This window comes from Cryptomeria japonica, chromosome 9, assembly GCF_030272615.1.
Source record: "Cryptomeria japonica chromosome 9, Sugi_1.0, whole genome shotgun sequence".
In the NCBI taxonomy this organism is placed as follows: domain Eukaryota; kingdom Viridiplantae; phylum Streptophyta; class Pinopsida; order Cupressales; family Cupressaceae; genus Cryptomeria; species Cryptomeria japonica.
The window spans coordinates 562044922-562056751 of NC_081413.1; the positions used below are offsets into that span (position 1 = coordinate 562044922).

At 34.7% G+C, this 11830-nt stretch overlaps 1 protein-coding gene across 1 annotated transcript; it reads right to left on the reverse strand.

The window, feature by feature from the left end:
* Positions 1 to 9540: 9540 nt before the first annotated feature.
* On the reverse strand, positions 9541 to 10758 carry LOC131858222 (uncharacterized). Its single transcript, XM_059211391.1, has 2 exons — positions 10252 to 10758; positions 9541 to 10030 (listed from the first exon to the last, which is right to left on the reverse strand). Exons 1-2 carry the CDS (start codon positions 10555 to 10557, stop codon positions 9731 to 9733), a joined length of 606 nt encoding a protein of 201 aa, XP_059067374.1. The 5' UTR covers positions 10558 to 10758; the 3' UTR covers positions 9541 to 9730.
* Positions 10759 to 11830: the final 1072 nt, after the last annotated feature.

Consider the following 11830-nt stretch of genomic DNA (forward strand, 5'->3'; position numbering starts at 1 on the left):
CCTCAAAAAATCTTCTTGGCTTCCCAAAAATGAAACAAGGAAGTTTCTTTACCCACCCAACCTCCCAAGGGATCACACAACACTTAACTTTGGTTCACTGTTATCTATGATAGCCAAAAATTCTTTAGGACAGTCATAATAATTTGTGTCAAATCCTCTCACCAAGGCTGCGTAACACTTCCAAGGGTTACTAATGACTACCAAAAACCTTCCACAATTTTCCTCCACTCATAAAACCCTTCCTCTGAATCATATTTGTAATATCTTAGGTTACTAGTTCCTTTGGACAACAACATACCCAGTTTTGGGACAATCATAAAATGGTGAGTATTTTGTCCTATCAAGGGCTACAAAGACTTGATTATGGTCTGTACTAATCCCTCGCACCTCTCCAAGCCTTAAAACAAGCTTTGGGAGCCAAATTGTCACTTCAAAACCTCCAAAACACCAACAATACATTGTTGTCCATTGTCTGAGACACAAAATTAGACTTTGTGTCCTTCAACACACGAAAATTTCTTCATGGATCCCTGCAAGACATAGGAAATAGAAAACATATATGTAAAAATATTTTCCACCCATTGGAGTGGGTTTTAAATTGTATAGATATAAAGTTTTACTTTTTTTATGCTTGTTGCCAGCCCTAGGTAGGGTTTGGACAATTTTTACTAAAAATGTGATATCTTCCTCAAAAATGAATGGAATGACACGAGACAAAAGGAAAATGAAAGAGGATTTACCCTAGAATCATGTCCATAATTTTTCCAAACAAATGTAAAGGTATAAAAAACTTCAGATTTTCAGACTGTTATGTAGAGAAAATTGAAAAAAGTGCATCAATCTTCCAATTTTTTATTTTCTCACCATAAAATGATCAACAACCTCTCCCACAAGGTTGGAAGGATATTTATATACCCACGTAACCACACAAAACACCAAAAACCAAATTATAACTCCCTATTATCATTAGAGACACAAAAACACTTTTTGTGTGTTATTGACTCATGACAACATTATGCAACATTGACAACTTTGAACTTAGACAAACCTATGACCCCCAAAACATCAAAATAGGTCCAAATGGACATAAGAACATCTTCACATCATATTTTACATAAAAATTGACCATTTAGATACCTTGAGCACTCTTTGACAAGATTTTACAGCTTTTGAGCAATCTTGAGCAATTTTGCCAATATGAGTAACCTATGACTAGACATAACAAATATTGGTCTAAATGACCTTATTACATAAAAAAATTATCATAATTGACCTTATTTACATTTATTATCCATCAAAACACTTGTCTTCCATATTTGACCTCATGGAGGCCTAATGAGTAAGGAGGTGCACCATACACCCCCCTATAGAAAAACTCATATCCCATGAGGGGACTCCAACTTTGTGCTATGAATACACTCCTAATATACCTAAAAAAAATGGATAAAAACCATAACACAATGGTACATTAGACCAAAAATTATTACCAACCACCATAACACTTGGTTGATACCAAGAATTGCCTTGTGGTGCTTGCACTTGCACCCTCTCCAACACTTGTCCAATCTCTTCCCATTGTACTTTCTGATTAACACCTGAATTTACATGTTCTTTTTTGAAATTTTCATACAAAAAAGGACACATAAATGATCCAATCATTACCCCTACAAACAAATAACTCTTTTCAACCTTCTCTAGCCTTGAATTGGCTGCAACTTCCTCATCCTTGAGTAGTGTATTCTTACCAAACATAACTATTTTACTCTTACCCTTGAAATCATCATTCATTAGCATTAGAGTATACTTAACCCCATCCTTTTCAATAGTATAAGTGTTCCACCTACCATCATAACGAGTATTATTATCATATTGCCAAGGTCTGCCAAGTAGAATATGACTACATTTCATGGGCAAGATATCACATAAAATACTATTTGTATACTAACCAACCTAAAAATCAACCTTTTCATGTTCCTTCACCAAAAAAGTAACATCATCATTAACCCAAGAAACTCTATAAGGATTATTATGAGGTATCCTTTTCAAATTCAATTTCTCAACCATTTCAATAGAAACCATGTTATCATTAGAACCTGAATCAACAACAGTAGTATAAACTTTACCTTTGCATTGACACCTTCTTTTAAAGAGGCTTCTTCTTTGTATGGGTTCATGTCCTTGTGAGGTCTTCAAAATAGTCTTCTTAATCATAAAACTGTCTCCAACTTCAAAATTACATTCAACCACCTTTGAACTATCAACCTCCTTTCCTTATGCAAATGCAACCATTTTGTCAATCTTAGATGATGATGATGTTGTCTTTTTAGGATATTTAAAATAAGGATGACCAAATTCATTGTAGTTATAACATCTACCAGAGAATTGAATAAGACCTCTACCAAATATGCCTCTATTCTTACCAAATCCACTTCTAAAATCAGAAAATGATTGTTATTTACCTTTGCTTGTATCACCTTGATCCTCATGGGTTTTTTTTTGTGAAGGAATTCCACCTCTACCTCTGTTATTATTTATGCCTCTTCCTCTTGTGGATTTCTCTTGCCTTCTTTTGACTTTCTCATCAGCCCTGAGTGCCAATTGGAAACATTCTTCCACACTTTTGGGGTTAGCAATCACCAATTCATCTTTAATATTGAACTTAAGTCCTCCAAGGTACCTAGCCACCTTTTCAACTTCATCTTCATCCCTTCCTACTTTGATACTCAACTTATAAAATTCATTAGTATAAGTATTCACATCTAAATCCCTATGCGTTAAGCATTACATTCTTGTAAACATAATTTGAACCTCATAGTCTCTAGGGAGAAACTTACCTTTGAGTTTTGCCACCATTTTGTTCCATGAGATGATCTTTGCCTTGCCCTTCTTCCTTCTTTCTACTTATTCATAATCTCACCATAGGAGAGCATGTCCTTTCAACTTTGTCTTTGCCAATTTGACCCTCTGATTATCTAGCACATCTTCAATCTCAAAATATGTGTCCATGGCTGCTACCCAATCAAGCAACTCTTGTTCATTAATATTTCTACCATACATAGGTAGGTCAACTCTTGCCTTATATTGATCACCTTTTAGTGCCTTTAACAATCTGAGTAACTATTTCTCTTCAGGATCTATCTGCTCTTTCTCTTCTACTTCTTGGGACTCTTCTTCTTCCTCTTCATCACCCACATCTCCTATTTCAACATTCCTTCTTTGATTAGATTCTAAGGATTCAAGCCCTACCATCATAACATTGTAGGATTCTTGCAACCTTGCATTATTCTCCTTCAACTCCTGCAACTCTCTAGCAGTACCCACACTCTTAGGAGGGATCTTGTCTTCAACCTCTTACTTAATTTTCTCTCAAATTACAACTATCTCCTTTCAAGAGATCTACTCCCTTGCTCTGATACCAATTTGATGCAGAGTATCCAACAAACTTAACAAACTAAGGAGATCATTCTCCCAACTCACCAAATCAATAGGTGAAACTCTTCATTAACTTCACAAACTACTCACTAGGCTTCAATAGCCCAAGACTCAATCAATCTTCTCAATCTCTTATCTAAAAATGCACACACATTCTCCATGTCTATTCAAACTTCTTGAACTCATAACCATGTTTCACAACACTCAAACACTCACCAACTTCAATTGGTTACTCAATTAGGACTGCCCACAAATAGGTCTCATTCTCTTCATCTAATACAACCTTAGAAAAATAATGGTTTCTTCCCAAACACATACAAAACCCCTCCAAGACTCTTCTTGACTTCACAAACATGAAACAAGTAACTTTCTTTACCCACCCAACCTCCCAAGGGATCATAGAACACTTAAGTTTGGTTCATTGTTTTAGATGACAACCAAAACATCTTTAGGATAGTCATAATAATTTGGGTCAAATCCTCTCACCAAGACTTCCTAACACTTCCAAGGGTTACTAAGGAATAAAAAAAACCTTCCCCAATTATCCTTCACTCATAAAACCCTTTCTTTGAATCATATTCATAATATCTCAGGCTACTAGTTCCTTAGGACAACAACATACCCAATTTTGGGACAGTCATAAAATGGTGAGTATTTTGGCCAATCAAGGACCACAAACACTTTATTGGGGTCTACACTAACCCCTAACACCTCTCCAAGCCTTCAACCAACCTCTGGGAGCCCAATTTGTATTTCAACACCTCCAAAACACCAACAATACATTATTGTCCACTATCTGAGACACAAAATCAGTCTTTGAGTCCTCCAACAACATGTGGAAAATGCTTCATGGATCCCTAAAAGACATAGGAAATAGAAAAAATATATGTAAAAATATTTTCCACCCATTGGAGTGGTTTTACATTGTATAGAATTAAAGTTTTACTTTTTTTATGCTTGTTGTGAGCCCTAGGTAGGGTTTGGACATGTTTTACTAAAAATGTGATATCTTACTCAAAAATGAATTAAATGACACGAGACGAAAGGAAAATGAAAGATGTTTCACCAGAGAATCACGTCCAATCAGTTTTCCAAGAAAATAAAAAGGTTATGGTACAAAAACCTTCAGATTTTCAGATTGTTATGTAGAGAAAACTCAAAAAAGTGCAGCAATCTTCCAAATTTTATTGATTTTCTCACCATACAATGATCACCAACCTCTCCCATGAGGTTGAAAGGATATTTATATACCCACATAACCACACCAACCACCAAAAACCAAATCCTAACTCTCTATTATCATTAGAGACACAAAAACACTTTTTGTGTGTTATTGAAACATGACAACATTATGCAACATTGACAACTTTGAACTTAGACAAGCATATGACCTCCAAAACATCAAAATAGGTCCAAATGGACATAAGAACATCTTCAAATCACATATTACATAAAAAAGAACCATTTAGATACCTTGAGCACTCTTTGACAAGTTTTTACAGCTTTTGAGCAATCTTGAGCAATTTTGCCAATATGAGTAACCTATGACTAGACATAACAAATATTGGTCTAGATGATCTTGTTACATAAAAAAATGATCAAAATTGACCTTATTTACATTGAGTATCCATAAAAAAACTTGTCTTCCATATTTGACCTCATGGAGGCATGATGAGTAAGGAGGTGCTCTTGTACCATACACCCCCTATAGAAAAACTCATGTCCCATGAGGGGACTCCAACTTCGTGGTGTGAATACACACTCGATACACCTGTAAAAAATGGATAAAAACCAGAAAAAAATGGCACATTAGATCAAAAAGGATTACCAACCACCATAACACTTGGTTGATACCAAGAGTTGCTTGGAAAACCTTCATAGGTTTAAGTCTAGCCATAATGGCTTGGAAAACCTTCATAGGTTTAAGTCTATCCATGTAGGGTGATGGAAAATGCCTACATGCATTGGTGTGTTCCTCAAAATTAGTGATATCTTATACTCCTTGTGATTTTTCTCCGCATTTCTCATCTCTATCCTTCTACTTTACCATGAGTATTTGTATAAGCTCATACTCTCGCTAAAGTGGGGGCTAATTGTAGTGTCCTAAAATTTCACCCCTTGCAATTTTGACTGTATTTTGGGCCCTCGCCTTATTGGTCTCATCCCCATGCTTGATCAACACCTGTTTATGCCTCCCCTATGCAATCAAGCTTCATTTTTCCACTTTGCACCTTGCATGGCTCTTGATCCTAGCCCAAATTATGGTAGGACCAAGTCGCCATGCCCCAATCGTCCCTAATGAGGACCCATTTTGGCCCCTAGGACCTATCTCAAATTTGAGCGGGAAATAAATCCCCCATCTTGGCCTATGTCAAAAAATTAAATGTTTGATGACATGAAGGTATATGAGGTCTCCCCCTCTTATTTTGATATACAAGCATAAGGACAATATAAATTCATGAATTCGGAATTGGATCTCAAGCGTTCAAGTATCAAGCATTCAAGCATCAATCATCTAGCATTCCTCAAGGATGCATATTCTTCATCTATCCATTCCAGCAATATTAAATCATTCATTTGCAAGCATGTGTGTGTTAGGGTTTTGTCATGTTTATGCCATTTCATGCAACATATGTGATTACATCTAAGAAGCAAAGCATCATCATCATCTATAGAAAATATAAAGGTATACCTTTCCATCATTTATTTCAAGCATTTGTAGTATTTCATTCAAGGTTAATTCTAAACTGGAGTTAGACTTAGGGGAACCCGTATTCCCAAACCCTTTCTTCTTCTTTCTATGTGCAAGAAGTAGGTACACAAATTCACTTCTAGAATTAAGCTTTATTTGGAGAGATAGAAAAACCCTTTTCGATGTGCAGAAAGTTCAGAGGACCGATAGGAGGGCGACTTGGTCCAAACACATGGTCCCTGCTACTTTTGGCATATTTCACAGAGCAATTCTGAATCATCTCAAACTTCTCAGATCCAAGTGCATGACGAAATCCCGAATATGTAGCTCGTTGTTTCTGCTTACATTGTCTTCAATATTAGAAGTTTACTTATTCAACTTATAAAAAAGGGTCAAACACATTCCAAACACAATCAATCTACTTAGTATTCGGTCGTTGTATCATTTTGGATTGGATATAATGGATTCATCCCCTCTTTTTAATGTAAAGTTCTCCAAGTGAAAATCGGTTTAGTGATTTCCCCCTTCCATGTGGTGAGTTTGATAAGCCCAAATTTTTCACTTTACAATATTAAACCCTTGTACTTATAGAAAGGAATTAAAAAAGATGTCAATAGGTTTGTGGCTAGTTGTTTAGAATACCAAAGGATTAAAGTAGCATGGACTTTGTCCAAGGATTTCCCATGTCTAGGAATAAGCATAGTGCCAATTTGGTGGTGGTTGATAGACTTACCAATATAGCCCACTTCATACCAGAAAATCTAATAGATGGGGCACCAACTATTGCCTACAAGTTTGTACAAGAAATATTTGGATTGTGTGGAGTACCTGAAAAATATTATATCAGGTTTGAGATTCCAGAATCACATCGAGATTCTGACAAACTTTTTTTGCAGCCCTTGGTACTCAATTAAACATTAGCTCTACCTATCATCCAGAGATAGATGGACAAATAGAAAGGGTCAATCAGGTGGTAGAGGATCTTCTAAGAATGTACTCCATGAACCAACAATACAAGTGGGAATATTATCTTCTCTTGGTCAAGTTTGCTTATAACAACTCCTATCTATTGCCACTAAAGATGACACCATGTGAGGCACTATATGGAAGGAGGTGTGGAACTCCTATCAGTTGGGATAAGCTAGAAGATAGGATAACCCTCGGTCAAAAAATGCTCTTAGAAATGAAAGAGCAAAAAAAATTAATCAAAAAAAGATTAGCAGAAGCTAATGATTGGTAGAAAAGATATGCAAATGAAAAACAAACTTCCAGACAATTTGAAGTGGGAGAGAAAGTACTTCTATGGGTCAAACCCTACAAAAGTGCCATTAAATTTGGAAAGTCATCCAAACTTGCACCTAGATATGTAGGACCATTTTAGGTCCTTGAAATTATCAACCCAATCACTTATAGAATTGATCTACCAACAACTCTTGCCCAATTGCATGACATGTTTCCTGTTTTTTATCTTACAAAGTACATATCTGATTTCGTACATATGATCGATTGGAACTCCTTGCAAGTATAGGACATAGGGGTGGTCATGATTGAGATATTCAAGTTGCTCGATGTACGTAACTGTTACGTAATAGAGAATTAACGTAGTGCAAGTTCTAGTGGGATCTATACTTTAATGACAATGCCACCTGGGAGGACTACAATAAAATCCACCAAATATTTCCACATCTATTAAATATTTATAACAAATGAAACTTATTTTATTATGCATGGATAAACAATGTTGAACTTCATGTTTTCTTTTATGATACTTAAAATCATCGAGGATGATGATTCACAAGGGGAAGGTTATGTTACTTTCCACTTGTGCCCTAAATATTTTGATGATGTTTTATACACTAATACTTATCGCTTAATATTGTTGAATGGTGATTTGCAATGCACATGTTAAAGATTTGGTTCTAATCATTATGATATGAGTTATTTTTTTTAGCAATGTATGCAAATGTTAACGTTATGCTAAGATTTCAGACTAACTACATGATTTTGACCTAGTGGATGCAGGAAGGTCGTAATCCTCTGAGAAGAGAGGGTAAGTATCATCAAGAATGAGAGGTAAAAGAAGGACCTAATACCATCTCAGATGGCATTAGAACCGACTTCTTTTACTTCCCTATGAAGGGTCGGGCCTTTCCGGTTGGAAGTGGTGCGGGGGACTAGCAAGTCCGTGGTTGGGCAGAAAATTGCCCTGACAATACTTTCAACATTGTAAAGATCTTCTAAGTTCAAGATGAATTCCAAAAAGCTGTAAACACTAAACCTCTCTTATATATATACTTATGTTGTACTATGTTATGTTTAAACAATTAATGTTATGCAAATATTTACATCTTTTCTAGTTTTATTTCTTTCTTTCTGTTTTAAAAAAAGGGGGTTATCTAGATTTGAAAAGAACTCCTCCAAATTATTACACCTCATAAGCTTGATGATAACTGAATCAATAATTTTTGGAAACTACAACATATTACCTCATAAATGAATTCAAAGTTTATCAAACTTTTATAATAAAAGAACAAAAATGACAGAATTTCACTTAACTAATTTCAAATTGAAATCCAAATAATATAAACATCCAATTTTCCATATGTATGAAGCACATCTGTTTCTTGACAAGATGAACTTTAGTCTTTGAAGATTGCATTTAGATTGCAGGAAATGGTTGCCAAACTCTTTCTTGGAAATGGTTGTCAAACTCTTTCTCAGTTAACAGCAACTTGAAAAAGCTAAAGTGTCAATTGCATGGACAGCTCTTCATAACTGAGAGATCTAAAAATAGACTAATGCAAACTGATTGTCAAACTAGACATAGCAATGATAGACTAAAAATAGAACTGGTAGTTATTGATTTGAAGTATGGTGGCGAAGTTGAGTTAAGGGCAGTGAGACTCAAGCATCACCTAACAACAAAATATATAAAGACCACCAGATAATATTGTTATTGTACAAGCCAAGGATCAATCTGCACCAGTCACTGCTATTGGGAAGATTGATGAATTTCAATTTTAGGACTGTGAGGAAAAGAGAGTCCCAAGATCCACCCTGGAAGAATCGTCAATCCTCTTATCAGTCTTGGATCTCTGTAATAGATTTGTGAAAATCTAGAAAATTCACACCCTGCCCAATCAACAAACTTTAGAGAAATCATTACATGTAGAAACATCAAGTTTACGCAGTTTATAAAATTTGGAAGAAATGTGATCCAAAATCTTGATACAAAAATTACCACACAATCTAATTTGAAAAATTCTCTTTCAAATCATTATATCTCATAAACTTTGAACATAACAGAAAACTACAACATTTTACTTTATAAATAAATTAAATCTTCATCAAATTTTCAAATTAAAACAGTAAAAAAGACTGATCACAGAATTTCACTTCAATTGACAAAAATGAAATCAAGATAACATAACCATCCCATTTTCCATTGTATGAAAGTACATCTGTTTTGGGCCAAACAAAAAAGATAACTACTAATGTTTCTTGACAAGGAAAAGTTTATATCTTTGAAGATATTGCATTTACATTGCAGGATATGGTAACTTTAAATCTCTGAAGATGTTGCATTTACATTGCAGGAAATGGTTTTCAAACTCTGTAATGACCACACAACACACAAATTGCTTTGGACTCTGTTGACCATCCTCTTATGGCAGTGGATAATCTTGATTCCTTTTCCAAGTTTAGCAATTTATCTAGCATGATTCTACTGCGGCGTTTTGACAGAAAGACACTTATTGCACATAATGGACTATTTTTCAGAAGAAAATCTAGAAAATTCACAGCCTGCCCAATCTTTTGTGTCCCAATATGGACACGCACTATCTTCAAATTTGACAATGTCACCTCTGTTACCTCTGTCTCTGAAATCTTATAGGATATCATCTCCTGCATCAAACATAATGTGGGTTCATTCCTATACAAAGAATTTGAAACAAATAATGGGACTTTCCACAAATATATTAACACCAAAAGATAATATTGTTATTGATAGGAGCTAGATTCAGTCTCTACCAGTCACTGCTATAGAACTAGAGTCACAACTTAAGAACATACTAACCTGGAAATCTGTTATGTCTATAACAGATTTGTAAAGACATGCTTTCTACCTTTTTTTCAGCTGCAAGTCGAATCCAGTTGTTCAAATCGGCAGTCTTGGGGCCATTCAAGACGATTTGAAGGTGAAACAGAGCATCCAGGTGAAACAGAGCATTGCTAATTATTACGTTTATCTCAAAATCTTTTTGTTTCTCAAAATCTTGCCAATAAAAATTGAGAAAGGTTATTTTCTTCCATAAGAATCTCCATCTCTTCGAGAGCAAGCACAAACGTACTACATTTCTGTAGGAAAACTCTGACAGAATATGAGTTGAAAGAAACTCATCTGTTAATGCAGAAAGCCTGTCTGTTGCCATTGATGCTGTCTTATTTTCTTCGGCTGCAAAACAACTTCTGCAAATCTACGGAATGTGCAGTAACTAAACACATATTTATGATATCAAGATTCAATCTATGTCCGTTTATTGTTGTTTGTTAACCGTTGGGCGTGTCCAAGAACATTTGTAATGGGGAACATGACATATATAATAATAAGATATGAAGTCTAAGACATGAGGCAAAGCGCCGCAAATTTGATCTCCATAGGTAACAACGCCAACCAGAATCCCATTTCTATTTCTATGCGGAACAAAATATCACTGTCTAGTTTTCTTTTTTAATTTTTTCTTAATTCTTTGTAAATCAGGGTATGGCTTCTCCACAAAATAAAACACTTTGTAAATCATTCTTTACTGGTGGTTTAAATTTTTCAATTATTTCAACTTTTTTTTTTTTTTGTTGTTTTTCTCTAGGAATATTGTTTTATAGTAATCATCTCTTCTTTCATTGAATATCATACACACATTTTATATAAATTTTTAGAGGGGATCAACGTCTTTTCTTTTTAACAAAATTTTATTGATTTTATAGTAATTATTTTCTCTTTCATTTAATATCGTATACACATTTTTACATATATTTTTCTAGTTTATGATTAGGGGATAAAGCTAGGAGAGAATAAATCTAGATTGATATGATTAAATGAGTGGATAAATATATTTATCATATCAATTATGGAAGTTCTTTGAAAATTGCTATAAAGGAGATTGTGATGAAGGTAATGAGTGGGAAAATTAAGTTTTGAATAGAGTTCAAGTTGATAATGATTGGTAGGAGAAAGGACATATGTAAAGGATGAAGACTATAATAGAGATATTGAAGAGGATTTTGATGAGAAATTAAGATGAATTAAACTATTTGCATCCCCTTGCCTTGTGAAAGAAGTTATTGTAAGAGAAAACAATCGCTAGTAGAGTTTGGAGGTGGGCTATTCTTCCCCTTCTATAAAATGATATTTCAACTAGTCCAGGCTCTAGTATGCATGGTTCTAAGGTTAGGGTGGATACCTTTGATTTTCTTCATGCATTTGATGAATAAAGGAATTTGGTGTCAAGTGTTGATGGTAACATTGATGAATGCTTAGTGTCAATAGAGGAGGGGTGGGAAGTTGCTAGTTATAGTGTTAGGCAGCCTTTGGGAAATTAATAGGTTGAAGTTCTTTTAGGTAAATAATATTTTACTTTTCTCTTATCCTTGATTCTAGTTAGGAAGAGTTTATGTTTTTGTATTAGGATTCTAAATTCGATTATT